Consider the following 15,952-nt stretch of genomic DNA (forward strand, 5'->3'; position numbering starts at 1 on the left):
GGAGGAAGTGTGTCTCTGTGGGGGTGGGCTTTGAGGTCTCCTATGCTCAGGCTCTGCTCAGTAACAGTCTCCTCCTTGCTGCCTGTGGACCAACGTGTAGGACTGTCAGCTCCTTCTCCAGCACCATGCCTGCCTGCCTGCACACTGCCATTTTCCCTGCCTTGCTGATAATGGACTGAATTTCTTGAACTGTAAACCAGCCCCCATGAAGTGCTGTCATTTATAAGAGTTGCCTTGGTCATGGGTCTCTTCACAGCAATGAAACCCTAACTAAGACAACCTCCTCATGTCCAAACCTCAAATATAAAATCCAACCAACACATTGAAGCAACCTGAGGTCAAAGAGCATTCTAAATTAGAAATCTACACCTTGAGGTTCTCTGAGCCACAGTTGGGATGGTGGAAATCGGGACTGGCCTGAGAGAGTCCCTGGAGAAGCCAGGGGTAGGCAGCACGTGGGGCCCTGGGCTCTGAGCCAGGACCTCCACAATCTGGGTCACCAGCCACCTCTGTATCCCTCCCTTGCCAAGCCCCTGACCTTACACATCCCAAACACAGTGCCATTCACTGAATTAGTGCTGACTGTGTGCGTTCTCCCCTGTTCTAGCCTGAAGCTGCTTCTACCCAATAAAAACACCCCAATTTTTAATACAGAAAGAGGAAGAGAGGGCAGCACTCCCTCCCACTCCTACAGCCTTAGTCACACTATCTGAGAATCCCTGGCTACACTCCCACCCAACTCCCCATCCCAGGAGGCAACGGCTCTCACTAAGAGAAGAGCCCAGAAAGGGAGCCAGGGAGAGGACTTCACCTAGAAGTTGGCTCCATCTCTTTCCCTGCATATTCTCTATTCCATCATGGAGAAAGGCAGATGGCATATTCAGGACTCATACAGCAATAAAGCAAGCCTTGACGGAGTCCGTGATAAATCCATATGCCCTTCCCCCAGTCACCAGGCCAGTAAGATATCTGGCTTTGCTGTCTTGAGATGCCAAAAATTTCAAACTCTCTCTCTCTCTCTCTCTCTCTGTGTGTGTGTGTGTGTGTGTGTGTGTGTGTGTGTGTGTAAAACTCTTTAAAAGATACAAAGACTCACAAGCTGCTCTGCCAGTTCATAGTCTAAGTCAAGCAGGTTGAGCCTCAGGGGCCTGTCATACATGAAGCCCCGCCCGAACTCCAGATGCATCAGCCGCTCCAGGTTAGCCACACGTTCAAGACCCACCAGGATCAGGGCTTGGGCACCTGTGAGAAAGGAACCATTTAATGTACCTCACCTAGGCACTGGAGAGCTGGGTTTCATTTTTTCCTGACTCTGGTTTTACTCTGTTAGGTGATTTGGGGGAGCAGGGATTGGGGGGGGGGGAATGTTGTTGTTCAGCTATATTTTTTCATTGTGGTAGGGGAATGCAAGTGTCTTGTGCACACAGGGCAGTCAGAGGACAACCTTCAGGAATTAGTTTCTCCATCTACCCTTGGAAAGTGAACTCATGTTAACAGGCTAGGCAGTGGTTGACTTTCCCCACTGACCGTCTCTCTGGTCCATGTTGCTCACTTTTTGGTGGTCCAGGGATCAAACCACCAAAGTGGGAACATGAAGTATGCATGCTATGCACACTTTCCACATCCGAGGTATATCCCCAGCCCTTTATACCATTCTTTTTAGAGAAAATTTCACAGTTAACTATTTGCTATAATTTACATGTGTTTAATGAAAGCAATTTGCTTTGTGGAAGAGTTGGGATTCTAAAGTCCTCTGAGTAGCTGAAGTGACATCTGTGACACCACGTCACCTCTGACCCTGCAGACTGGAAGTGTGCCATGGGAAGAACTGAAGCATTAACACATCTAAAGTCAGGCCACAGCAGTGTCCTCACCGCTGTTTGGGGAAGGATGAGCTAATAAATAGAATGCGCTTAGATGGGTCTGGAGAGATGGCTCCAGTGCCTAAGTCTGTGCTCTACTCTGGAAAATGCCCCAGGTTCCGTTCCAAGCACCCACAATGGGTAGCTCACGACTGTCTGTATCTCTAGTCCCAAGAGATCCAATGCTCTCCTCAGCCTCTGAGGACACCTGAACACACTTGGTATACACACACACACACATACATACACACACACACACACACACACACACACACACAATAGACAGACAGATAGACAGACAGACAGACAGACAGACAGATGAACAGATAGATAAATAAGTCTTATTTAAAGATAATGTGCTTGGATAGTTCTGCTTCCTTAACTTCTTAGCAGTGGCTCTCAACCTTCCTAATGCTGCAACCCTTTAATATGGTTCTTCATGTTGCTGTGACCCTCAGTCATCAAATTAATTTTGTTGCCACCTCATAACTGTAATCTTGCTGTTATGAATCATAATGTAAAAATCTGATATGCCAAGAATCTGATATGTGCTACCCCTATGAAAGGGGTTCTTAGTGCCCTCAGAGGGATCGTGACCCACAGGTTGAGAACCTTGGCTCTAGAGCCTTTGGCATTGGCAACTGTTTGGTAATCGGCACTGGGATGTTCCAAAGCTCATGTACACACGTAAGGCTGCTCATGTAGCCATTGGCAAGTCTGCTTGAAAAGTGCTTGCATGATTTATTTTATATTAATTATGTGCATGTTAAGTGATCAACACTGGTTGCATTATATTAATTTAGTGGCCTGTATACTAAGCTGTGATCATTGCTAACTGATGGTGTGATGACTTTCTGCTCAGCTCATCCCTAGTGTCTGTGACGGCCTTGAATGAACTAACACTTGAACTCTTTTGCAAAAGCCTCGTGCATTTTGGGTGTTCCCCCTGATCAGAGTGTCTGAAGCTGGCCTGGCACGAAAGCTGTTCCTGGCTCAGAAGTAGCTTCAGTACCCTTATGTCACAACCCAAGCAGGGAAAGAAGGGCCAAGATAGCAGGACAAGAGCTTCTGATGGTCCACCCCTCAGGATTGCATTGATGGATCTCTCTCAGTACAGTGGCCAGTCCGCCTCGGGCGGTCAGGAGGGGCTTCTCACACGGAGGGAGCCTGGGACCTACCTGCTTGCCGGAGTTCCTCAGATGCTCTGTATAAGTCAGCCATGTCTCCATCTGCTCCATCCGTGAAGTGAATGACTACCTGTAAGCAACAGAGGAGTCAAATCCCATCCATATTGCTAGGGAGCATGATAGACAGTTGGAAGGTTCAAATCCCTCCTCTACAGCTGAGGAGAATGGAGACCAAGGCCAGGGCAGTGTGGAACATAAAGGAATGTACATCTGTGTTTGTTTGATATTTCAAAACTACAAGCAACAATGACAAGAAAAGTAGTTTATTGTATTCTCATCCTTATGAGATACAGTTTCTAGAAATTGTGTCTGCGTGTGTGAGTGTGTACATGTGTATGTATGCATGTGTGTCCTAGGATGGCCTGTGTTCCCTCAAAAACTGACTTCCAGTGCCTTAGATGGCTGCACTTGCAGGCAGGACCTTAAGCAGCCAAGCTGTGTGAGATCTGAGTGGCCCCTAAACTAGTCCAACAGGTGACCTCCTGGGAGAAGATGACTGAGCCACTAGCAGCCAAAGGGATGACCATGTGAGGACCCAAGGAGAAGGCTGACATTTACAAGTCAGGCAGCCAGGCTTCAGAGCTAAGCTGCCCTGCCCAGGCCTTACTCGAGGTTGGTCTCCCAGCTTCCAGCACTGGGAGAAAGAAACCCTTGTGGTTTAAGGCACCGTGCCTGTGGTGTTTTGTTTGGCAGCGTAAGTATAAAAAAATACAGAGTGCACATAATATAACAGAATGTGTGTGTGTGTGTGTGTGTGTGTGTGTGTGTGTGCACTGTGATAAATGTGTCTGTTTTATATATGTGCAGTATGGTGTGTGCATATATGTGTATGTTATGTATATGTGCATTGTGGTGAGTGTGTATGTCTTATGTATGTATAGTGTAGCGTGATGTGTGTATATGTGTGTGTCTGTTATGTATTTGTGCTATATGATGAGTGTATATGTTTCGTGGGGGGCAGTATGGAGATATGTGTAGTGTGGTTTGTGTTTTGTTGGGGTGGGGAAGGCTAAGGAGAAGCTAATAATAAGAAGAAGAAGATATATAAAATTATGGCCAGTCCTTAGCAAAGTAACTCTCCTTGAAGTCAGGTGCTAACAACCCTGGCCCACCCACTGTGATGAACACTAATCACTCAGGACAGACTCTAAGAAGGCAGAGAAGCTCAGAGCACTGCACGGGACTCCTGGCCCTGGCCTGCTTACCTTCACAGTATCAGGCGACGACTGCCTGAACTTGTTCTGGTACAACTTCAGCGTGTCAGCTGTGAGGACGTATGGGCGCTGACTGCGCATGTTGCGAAACTTCTCAAACAGCTCCGGCTGATACTCGGCAAAGTCAAAGGCCTCCACTGGCCCAGAGGGCGTGTTCGCCATCACGGATACCCTCACAGTGGGCAGCTGGTTGCCACTGCAGCTGATCCTTTGTATCTGGCTGATTCTGTTCAAGATGATGTCCACCTTGGACTCAAGGCCCTTCTGACTCACAAACACATTCTGATCTCGAGATCCATCAAACCCCAGAATGACTTCCAGATTGCAGGCTAGTGAAGAGAGGGGCAGGTAGAGAGCAAAATGAGATCTCCCACGTGGGAGCCCAGAGAAGCAAGATCTGACTCTGCCAGGATCCAAAGCTGTGGGCTATTTCAACATGTTTGCTCCTTTTGGAGGGGGTTAGTTATTTGGGCAAATAGTGTACATCTGGTATTTACTCAAGTTGGTGTTTAAAACTGAAAGTACTTTCAGAACACAAATACCCCAATCCAAGCAACCGACCCAATAAACATATTGAGAGGCTTATCTATACTCCCAGCACCAGCCTATTCAGGAATTTCATGAATTCCAGGTCAGTCTAGGCTCCAAAATAGACTATGTCTCAAAAATATGCTTTTAAAGATAAGAGTCTAAACTATCTGGGGAATCAAATAGTGGGAGAAAAAAGTAAAGCTTATAAGACTTTGACTCTTATGAATACTAAGGACACAAATAAATGTTCAAAGCAACCACAAGGCTGAGGAACCCTCAGAGCGGCACTAAGGCGGCTCTCAGCATCAGCAGGAAGAGGGAAGCTGTGCGTGCGACAATTACCTTTGGAGACATCGGTCACACCAGGGCAGAGGGTCTCATGCATTGCATCATGCAGAGTCTCGAGCACTGTCTCACTCAGTTCGGACAGTTCCTGCACGCTGCCCACCCGGAAGGCTGTGGCACTGTTGGAGGCTATCTTGCCCACCTCCTCAGAGTCGATGTTCCTCACGCCAACGGCAAACACCTTGACACCTTTCTGGGTGAGAGCCAGGCTCACATCCTGAGCATCCTCCACTGACTTCCCTCCGGTGATCACGAAGGCGATCTGAGGAACCCGCTCATCCAGGCGGCTACCAGCCTCCGGCACAAAGTGATTCCGCAGCAGGTGCTCGATGCCCACCCTGGTGTTGGCATGCCTCCCTCCTTTATAGACGACTTTGTTGATGGCATCGATAATCTGCCTTTTGGTAGAAAAGTCCCTCAGGAAGAATTCATCCGTGGGGTCTGAGTTGTACTGGACCAGTCCCACTCTGATGGAATCTCCGTCTTCATAGACCGTGTCCACGATTTCAGATGCAAAACGGAGCACTTCCTGGAAACTGTCCCTCCTAAAATTGATGGAACCATCCAGCAGGAACACAATGTCGGCCTTCTTCTTCTCTACAAGGGAATCACAAGGAAAATGAGGAGAGTCCAGGCCTCCAAAAAAATATGAATACATACAATGCAAATCCAAGTAACTAATGTCTCCACTACGAACCTGTGATCTCAGGTGTTTCAGAAAAATGTCACTGAACCTTACCTTTTTGGTCAAAAAGTAAAAGATATCCTCTAGCAGGAATGAGGAAAGACGAATTAAGGGCAGAGCAAGGAAGGGCTGGAGGAGAACTACTATAGCATGGGAGACACCCCGGATTGTAGCAAGAGGAAGCCAGCCACTTTCCAGTTCTAGTCAGTTAATCAAGACTAGACCACTGTGGGAGATTGGGGACAGTGTGAGGGATGCAAGATGTGCCGCCTAACTCTGAAGTGGCAGTTAAAGAACAAAGAGGGACTGTGGATCCTTCAGAAAAGCCAGCGCTGTTTGAATGCATGAGTGTCTGAATGAGCGTCACCCAGAGGAGCAAGGAAAGGGGGCAGGGGGAGTTGGAGGGCCTGGGATTAGAGTCTCATAGGTGAAAATTGGAAACATGGAGAGGCTGTTGTAACTGGGACAATCCTGGTGGCCATACCAGTCCAAAGAATAAAGTGTGCCTTGACCACAATATGTAACTCACCACAAGGGTGAGTCACCTGACTCCAAGGCATGTCCAGTGGTGCACAGACTGACTGGCTCTAGCCAATGAATGTGATACCCCGAGACAGCTACCTCAAGCCTTTCAGTGACCCAACAGTTAACCTCAGGAAAATTGAAGGCTTGATGACCTTACACGTTGGGGGACATGCTTCCCTCTACAATTTCAAATGAACTATATCCCCCAGTATTTGGTTTCTAATATCTGCAGACACAACCTCGAGAGAAGAGAATTATTGCAAAGAAAGGGATTACTGTTTCATTCCAAACAGTTGACACCACATTCGAGAACTGTGCGTCAAATGGCTCCTACCTGGCCGGGAAGGAGAAGGTAAATCTACCCCAGGAGGCTGAGGAGTAGCCCCAGAGGGTCCAAAGGAAAGCATGACCCTCTCTTCTATGTTGGGCAGCTCTCTGAATTCCCGAACTGTGAAGACCAGCCTGGGGTCATTGGTGATGGTTTGCAAGTCCGTCCTATCAATGTTCCGATCTCCTATTCCTAAGCTCACAATCCCCGATGAGCTTATGACTTGGGCATGCCTGGCCACATCGTCCTGAGACTTCCCACCCAGGAATAAGACCAGGTGTTGAGGGACCCCATCTTCTATCCGGCTCCCAGCAGACTTCACGAAGAGGTTTCTTGCCACAAACTCCAGGGCTCTGCCAGTGTTTAGGGGAGACCCTCCTTTGAACCTCAGACGCCGTATGGCTTCAAGCACACTGCTCTGGGACTTGTGGGTCTTCAGGTAGAACTCAGGGAAGACATCATTGCTAAACTGCACGACCCCAATCCTCACTTTACTGGGACCAATGTTGAGTCTGCGAACGATCCTGCTGACAAAGTCTCGGATATGAGCGATGCCATCGGGCTTGACGGCATCAGAGCTGTCAATCAGAAAGACGATGTCAGCCGCATCGCTTTCAACCACTGTGGACAAAAGAGAGAATGGAGTTTAGTTCCTGAGCAGCCCTGCTCTGACTCCCATTACATCGGCTTCTGGGACTTGTGTTTGTGGCACCCGTGGTGACCCAACACTGAAGTGATATTCCAACACATGTGTTGGGCTTTTGTCAGTTAGTTGTTAAAAGTTGGGTTTTCCAGGTTGGTGGTACTTAGCAACATACCTGATGGTCTGAGTTCAATACTCAGATCCCAGAAAAGAAGAGAAATCACTCTTAAGAGTTGTTCTCTGGTATAAACACACACACACACACACACACACACACACACACACACACACATTAAACAAAAAATTGGTATTTGAAATGCAGCTAATAACTACTTCAAATATTTTAAGTAATCCAAAACTTTCTCTAAGATAACTTTTTTTTTCCTTTGGTTTTGGCCTTGAGGCCTGGATTACTACTAATTTAAAACTTGTGGAGAGTGTTGAGAAACTAATCCAATATTACCATAGCCACGGGGTTATGAATCACCAGAGAGACTGGGATCGCTGGGGCCACCCTCTTCATCATAGGAAAAGAGAAAGACGACTGCCCTCGCTTGGCTGCCATGCCCAGCTCTAAGATGAACCCCATGTGGCTCTCCAGCGTTTGTTGCTGTCCTCCCTTCATCCATGGGGGAAAGGGTTCCCACAATGCAATGCTGTATGCCAAGAGTCATGTTAACTGCCCCCAGATATTGGCTTTCTTACATAACTTGGTTCTTGTTAAATTGTATTTTAGAGAATCCATAGCAATTATTAATTTTTTTTCTTTTTACTATCAAATTTTCTTTTTCCACATGACATGGTTTTTAACTGGTGGAAAACTCAAGACTGGGAATTTTTTACTTTATCCTGAGGTGTTTTGTTTTGTTTTGTTTCACAAAATTACCTGCAGACTGTTACACTAGGTCTATAAGAAACAGAAGTAATTTCATGCCCCAGGCCCACATTAGCTCGTTATGAATATGCAAATATTCTAAGATAGAAATGAATCCAAAATCTGAAGCAATTCTGGCTCCTAGCATTTTGAATTAAAGAGATTTAACTTGTATAAAATTAACCAGAATATCTTGGGAGAGACGAGCCACATTCTCCTGTTGGAGAATCCTGTTGGAGTTAAACTAAACTAATAGGTGGCCTTGGTGAATTTTGACCTGTTATTTGCTTTGACTCCTGGCTTTCACAGTGCAATACTCCAAAGTGAAGTGTTGAGCTGATTACGAGATGCAGCCATCACTGAGGAAGAGGAAAGCTGGGGAGCTGAGCTGAGTCACAACCTTAGGATCTCCTGCTGAGCACACCCCACCCCAAGACTTCAGCATCAGGCAGACTCTCACTATGATGGGATTAGATAAAGATAAGAACACTCCACCCACCAACTATGTCTAAATACAAATAGTGTTGTCTAAAACCCCAAGGATGACCCACAGCCCCTGTTCTGGTGAGCAGGATTGACAGTTACACATTTCCAGTCTTTCCCAAGGTCTTCCTCCTTCCAGACAAGACTGATGGCAATGGCCACATGCAGAATTACCTCAGACTTCTATGAAACCCCAGATCCTGGCCAAGGAACCCCTGCCTTGAGGCTTTCACAGTATTCTCTAATACAAGCTCAAACCCTTTATGCCTTTCAGCACCAGCCCCCATCTCCCTGCTCTTCACTGACAGAAAAAAATCCACCTAATTAACAGTGTATCCTGGTATTCTTGGGCTGGTAGGGGAGACTTCATGAAAGCAAAGAAGGACTCTCCACTCTTAATTCTTTTATGTGCTGGTTGGCTTTTGACATAAACTAGAACCACTCTGAAAAGAGGGAAGGCTGGCCTCTGAGCAAGCCTGTGGGAGCATTTTCTCAATTTAATGATCAATGCGAGAGGACCAAGCCCACTGTGGGTGGTTCTACACCTAGGCAATTTGTCCTGGGTGGTATAAGAAAGCAAGCCAAGCAAGCCATGGCGAGCAAATCAGCAAGCAGCATTCCTTCATGGCTCTTGTCTCTGCTCCTGCTTGAGCTCCTACCCTGATTTCTCTCAATGGTCAACTGAGGTCAGGACATATAAGCCAAATAAAAATAATCTTTTCTTTCCAAGGTGCTTTTGGTCCAGTGTTTAGCACAGCAAAAATGAAGCAAGCTAAGACACATTATTACAGGGCTCATTGAGCCTGGTTTATTTTATATCAAAACTAGTGCAGGAGACACACACATCTTCCTTTCTATTCCTCCGTCACTGAACACTTGGGTTGGCCCATTTGCTCACTGTTACACAGAGTGCTGAAGTACGCACTCTGGTGTGTTGATCTGGAGTCTTTCAAATAAGTACTCAGAAGTGGGGTATCCAGATTGTATGGAGACTTCTCCCCAGTCTTTTGAGAAACCTCCATAAAGGTCTCCATTGTGGCTAAACCAGCTTACACTCCCACCAGGCACACAGGAGCGCACCGTTTTGTCCACACTTCACCAGCATTTGCTATTCTTTTTTTTTTTTAATGGTCATTGTGGCTGGGGTAAGAATCTCAAGAAAACGTGGTTTACACACACACACACACACACACACACACACACACACACAATGGAACTCTTTTTCAGCCGTGAAGAACAAAGTGACATTGTTTTCAGGGAAGTGGATGCACCTGAGAGTTAATGTTCAGGGAGTCACACCAGTCTCAGAAGGACTATCTTCTCCTACTTGTGGTTTCTAGAGTTTATAAAGATACATAAAGCCATAGAGGTCTATATGACACAAAAGATCAAAGTTAACTGGTCTAGAACAATGCTGCTCAATCATGGCCCCTTTGAGGGTTTGAATGACCCTTTCACGGGGGTTGCTCAAGACCATCAGAAAACACAGATATTTGCATTATTATTCATAATGGTAGCAACATTACAGGTATGAAATAGCAAAGAAAATAACTGTATAGTTGGGGGACTACCACAGCGTGGGAAACTATATTAAAGGGTCACTGCATTAGGAAGGTTGAGAACCACCTATCTAGAAAAGCAAAGAAGAGGAAGAAAGGGTAAATAATAATATGGGGAGATGTGCTCAGCCTACAATATATACTAGTGCTAAAACGTTAGCACACAGAGAGGGGGGGCATGCATGCATGCGCACACAAGTCAGCAAGCACCCACCCCACCCCCACCCCTACCCCCACCGCCACCGCCTCTGCAAGCAGCCCCACCTCCATGGTTTTTACCTGAAGGGGGATATCGGGTACTGGCCAGGATCTGATGGATCTGCTGTGAGGTTAGAGTGGTGATGGGCGTCAGCAGCTTCTGCTCCAGTCTGGGCAGCTCCCTGAAGGTGCTCACGGAGTACACGTACTCAGGACTTAGGGAGATCTTCACCAGCTCCTCTTGGTCTGTGTGTCTGGCTATGGTGAGAGGGGCCACACCGAACTGCTTGAGTTCCACGGCTGAGTCGTCCACCTCATCATCAGACTTTCCAGACGAAATGAGGACTAGGAACTGCGGAACGCCCTCTTCTATCCGGCTCCCCAGTGGCCTCTGGAAGATGTTCTTCAGCACGTACTCCAGGGCATTTCCGATGTAGACCTGACTCCCACCCTTGGGCCGCAGCCTGCGCACAGCGTTCTGTACTTCATCCTTGCTGAAGTGGGCATTCAGAGGAAACTCCATCTTGGAGTCCTCACTGAACTGGATGACGGCTACCCGGGTGGTGTCAAAGCCTATGTCCAGGTACTCGACTATCCTCTCAATCAGGGTACGGATGTACTGGAACTCAGGGCCAGCATTTCGGGATCCATCGATGAGAAAGACCACATCTTTCTTGCTGCCAACACCTGAAAAGCAGACATGACCATAGCTTCAGCTTCAAGGGTGCCAGACCCCAGTCACCCTTGAACCACTTCCTAGTCTGTCATCGGATCTGTGTCCCATAAGTGAGAGATTCTAGTATCAGACGCTATAGGGAAAACATCAAGCAAAGAAGCAAGTCTTGTGTATTTCCACATCTGAGCACCAGACAAAAGAAGAACCAGCAAGAGGCATAGAAAGGTGAGCCCAAGGGATGGAGAAACCAAAGAGTTGTGCCTACATCAGACTGGCGATGATGTTTTAGGAAGCAGGTATCAACTATGGCAGGAACTGCCCACTGGCTCAGCACTGTCCAGAGACAGCCACGGGACTCTGGAGAAAGCACTTTCTGAGGAAGGGTGAGCAATGAATTGCACGGAAGGAGAGACTCTGAGCAGAGCACATGTAAGTGGTGCAGGCTCTTCTGTAGGGCACTGAGAGACCCGGTCTGAGCAATGCACACTTATCACGAGACGAATCATCCAGAACAGGGGAGAATGGAACAGGAATGACGGGGACAGGGCAAATGAGACATGAAGAGGGTGTGCTGAGCAAGTTCAAAGGGAAGGGCAGAAGTAGAGACAGGCCCTCCCAGGAGAAAGAAAAGAAAAGAAGAAAGAAAGAAAGAAAGAAAGAAAGAAAGAAAGAAAGAAAGAAAGAAAGAAAGAAAGAAAGAAAGGGGAAGGGGAAGGGGAAGGGGAAGGGGAAGGGGAAGGGGAAGGGGAAGGGGAAGGGGAAGGGGAAGGGGAAGGGGAAGGGGAAGGGGAAGGGGAAGGGGAAGGGGAAGGGGAAGGGGAAGGGGAAGGGAAGGGAAGGGAAGAGAAGAGAAGAGAAGAGAAGAGAAGAGAAGAGAAGAGAAGAAGAGAACGCTCTGAGAAGATAAACCATCACCAGAAGGGACCCAGCGAAGCTTCTGAACGTTCTCTAGGAAGTGGAACTCAGGTCTGCAGCAAGGCACGGGGAGATGAGGGTGGAGGGAGCTTGATGGGAAGGAGGAGGGGAGTGTGCACCGAGTGGCCGCTCTGACGTGTGATGTGTGGGAGAGTGAATGGAAGCAAGCACTGTGGAAGCATATGTCTGGATTCACAAGAAGGGGGTTCTGTGAGCATGCACACATGCACCCACACATACAGGAGCCCTAGGCCGTGAGGTGCATCATAACAGACACTCCTGTGGTGCAACGGGGTTTGGGAATGGCTGTGGTCCTCTATGTCAGAGAGAGAGAGAGAGAGAGAGAGAGAGAGAGAGAGAGAGTGACAGACACACACAGAGAGAGACAGGGACAGAGAGACAGAGACTTCCCCCGCAAATGTACGTGAGTGTGAACATCCTAAGTCACTCCATGTAAGTATAAAGAGCATACTGCTCACTCCCGAACACCAGGGGGAAGCTGACCCCTCAAGGGTGTGCAAATCCACTGTACAAATCCTGCCTCTGACTTTCTCTAACGTATATTACTCCCTGCCTTCCTTGCCCTACTCCCTCATGTCCCCTCTCATGAAAACACTGAGTGATGTCTGTCTCCTTCAGCCCTGAGTGTCCAGGAAGGAGGCACAGCCCTGGGCCGGCTTGCACTGTGGGTGAGAGCATCTTGGTCTCTTTCCTGAGCTCAGACCTTGTTCAGACTTATGAACAAGTTTCAAGCAAATGTCACACACGGGTGCTACAGATAAAAACATTTCAGAGGCTCCATTCCTCTTGTCAGGGCAGAGCACCTGTGATTAAGTTCCTCCAGGCAACAGGAGGCCACTGCTTGCTACTTAGGTTGGACACTCATCAAAGGTCCTCCTCAGGCCCCTCTGTAGAGCCTGGATCTACATCATGTGCATGCCCTCTTGGATGCTTTAAGTTGACCACAGACATGAATCTTAACTTTATTGCTTGACATCGCCAAAAACAAAACAAAACAAAACAAAAATGTTCCTAGTTTTTCCACACATGCTATGTGGCAGAGGAAACAAGCCTGAAAGTGCTTTCTTTGTACCACACAGTGCAAGCAAGTAGCTAACTAAAAGAATCCACTCCCAATCCCTCACCTGCACCTGTTGAGGGCGTCAAAATGGGTTTCAACGAGCTCAGCTCCTCACGATTAAGCTGGATCACCCTCTCAGAGATGACCTGCTGTATCGTCCCAAGCTCCCGGAAGGTGGGGATGGCCACAGCAAAGTCAGGGATGAAGGAGATGGTCTGCATTTCAGAGATGTCAGCATTCCCAATGCCAATGCCAATGGGCACAGCCCCGCCCTGCTTCAGGACTACTGAAGGGCCTCGCACGTCATCCCCTGATGGCTCTGCTGTGAGGACAATCAGGAGCTGAGGAACACCTTCTGCTATCCTGCTCCCAGTAGAACTGGTCAGAATGTTCCTTAACACGAACTCCAGTGCCGCCCCTGTGTTGGGGGTTGGGCCGCCCAGCAGTGTCAGCCTGCGGATGGCGCTGATGACACCCTGCTGGTCCATGTGGGAATTCAGGTAGAACTCCGGCCTGGTCCGGTCACTGTACTGCACCAGTGCCACACGCACACGGTCGGGACCCACATCCAAGCTCTCCACAACCCTCTGCACAAAGTCCTTTAGCAGGGGGAAGCCACTGCGGACACCCTCAGAGCCATCAATGAGAAACACCACATCCTTTTCACCTGAAATTGAAGGGAAACATCTGGTGACTCGCACAGCACTGGGAGCAGCAGATAGTGGCCCCGAATTCACCTGCCTTCTCTGGCATCTTTAGTTTTTAACGAATGTAAATACATGACTTACATTAGTAAGAGCCACTTAATGTGCATCGCTTGACACTATGTCCAAATGAAGGCTGTTTAGTGATAAGCATAGCCATGGTGTATGGCTTTATTATCAGACAGGAACTTTTTCAAGACAAAAGCTACTGGTATCTAAACCTCTATAAGGCATCTTACTGTGAAATGTTCTAGTGCCTTTATTCACCAGTATCCTTCCAAGACACAAGTTAGAAAATCAGAGAATACTTCTGTTCTTTTGTTCGCCTAGAAATAGCCTGTAGTTTCCACATTCTATGTAAGCTCTGGGAGAAGAGTTTCATCTAAGAGCCTAGAGCCAGCAGCTTCTGCTAAAGATTTGAAACTAGAGACTGGGATGCAGGGGGTCAGGGCTGGGGGGCAGGGGGTTTGGGGGGCAGCTTGGTGAACCATACCTGATACAGGGCCTGAACCCTGTTCTGCTTTCAGAAGGCTCACAATCTGTGATTGGAGGTCTCCGATCTTAGGGAGTGACTCTGCAGCCAGGATGAATGCAGGCGACAGCACAATCTGCTCCAGCTCACTGGGGTTGGCGTTCTTGGCTTGAAAGATGAAAGGTACCACTCCTCTCTGCTTCAGGGAGCTTGCAGGCCCGGCCACAGCATCTGACGACCTTCCAGCAACCAGCAGCACCAGGAACTGCTGCACGTTATCCTCGATGCGGCTGCCAGCCGACCTCACAAAGATGTTCCTAAGCGCGTAGTCCAGGGCGTAGCCCAGGTTGAGGGCTTTGCCTGTTTTTAGCTTCATCTTCTTCACGAGATTAAGGATTTCAGCTTTCGTCTGGTGCTCACTGAAGCGGGACTCCAGCCTGACGTCATCACTGAACTGAGCTATTGCTACCCGGGTCCCATCCGGCTTCACATCAAGTTCCTCAATGATCCTGTAGAGAAAGTCTCTGACAGCAGGGAACTGACCCAAGACATTGACTGAGCCGTCAAAGAGGAAAAGAATGTCCCGCTTGCTCTCTACGAGGAAAACAGATGGACACAGTAAGCGAAGAGACCCTGACATCAAGTACATTCTGCCTCGTACTGCCACGATGTGAGAGTTCGCCTGATTCTTATGACATCACCGTACCAGCAAGGGAGGGGAACAAAGCCCTGCCAATGGCCTCTGCTGTTCCAGAGCAGCACAAATTTGCAAAGGAATGGGATTGGCCTGGTCATTCTAACAGCCTGCCACCAGACATTCTTGACAAAGCAAGTAGCCAGAAAGCCTGCCCACCCTGTTCTTGCAGCAGGTTAAACCACTGAGAATAGACAACGTTTTCTTGTTGTTATAAATAAAATCATCAAAACCATTCCTTTCTATACTTCTCCCTAAAGACTGTCTTCTATCTCATGTGACAGAGACCAGTTACAGACTAACTTCCCACTGACATCTGGGTTGATGTGTGTGGTGGTTAGAATATGCTTAGCCCAGGGAGTGGCACTATTTGGAAGTGTGTTCTTGTTGATGTAGGTGTGGCCTTGTTGGAGGAAGTGTGTCACTGTGGGCATGAGCTTTAAGACCCTCATCCTAGCTGCTTAGAAGCCAGTTGTCTGTTTGCATTTGGAACAAGATGTTGAACTCTCTGCTCCTCCTGCACCATGCCTGTCTGGGCGCTGCCATTCTCCTGTCTTGATGATAATAGACTGAACCTCTGAACCTGTAAGGTCAAGAGTTAAGACTCAAAATAATACCTGCCGGTGCTTTGGGAGGTGGAAAGTTAAAACCTCTACAAACATTTCCAATTTACCAAAACTGGACTGTAGAAAACACAGGTGACAGCAAGGGGGCAGGGGGCACACCATCATGTAAATATCTCAAACAGTTCTGAGAACTACTTCGGTGAGATAGCCATTGGCTCAGGCTTGCTACCCATCTGACTGGTAGGTCTTGTGTATCCACCACTAAGGGACATAATAGTAACCACCTGCCACAGAAGTAGCGACACAGACTCTTTGTTGTATTCAGGTGCTTTTTAAACATGGCCGAGTCTGAATAAAGGAAGATTTCGAGCTTTAAAGGATGCCAATACATAGTCATGTAACAAATCATC

The 15,952-nt window shown here is 47.8% G+C and overlaps 1 protein-coding gene across 6 annotated transcripts in view; it reads right to left on the reverse strand.

The window, feature by feature from the left end:
* Col6a3 (collagen, type VI, alpha 3) overlaps nt 1-15,952 on the reverse strand; it is a 77,142-nt gene that overhangs the window by 30,096 nt on the left and 31,094 nt on the right. For all 6 annotated transcript variants that reach the window (XM_030245436.1, XM_030245437.1, XM_030245438.1 and 3 more), the window contains 8 exons: nt 14,304-14,876; nt 13,171-13,773; nt 10,516-11,121; nt 6,684-7,298; nt 5,137-5,736; nt 4,255-4,592; nt 3,041-3,119; nt 1,097-1,242 (listed from right to left, as the gene is read on the reverse strand). In XM_030245436.1, the coding sequence (XP_030101296.1) occupies nt 1,097-1,242; nt 3,041-3,119; nt 4,255-4,592; nt 5,137-5,736; nt 6,684-7,298; nt 10,516-11,121; nt 13,171-13,773; nt 14,304-14,876 (3,560 nt within the window). The remainder of the gene's footprint in view (nt 1-1,096; nt 1,243-3,040; nt 3,120-4,254; nt 4,593-5,136; nt 5,737-6,683; nt 7,299-10,515; nt 11,122-13,170; nt 13,774-14,303; nt 14,877-15,952) is intronic.

This window comes from Mus musculus, chromosome 1 (assembly GCF_000001635.26).
Source record: "Mus musculus strain C57BL/6J chromosome 1, GRCm38.p6 C57BL/6J".
NCBI classification, from domain to species: Eukaryota; Metazoa; Chordata; class Mammalia; order Rodentia; family Muridae; genus Mus; species Mus musculus.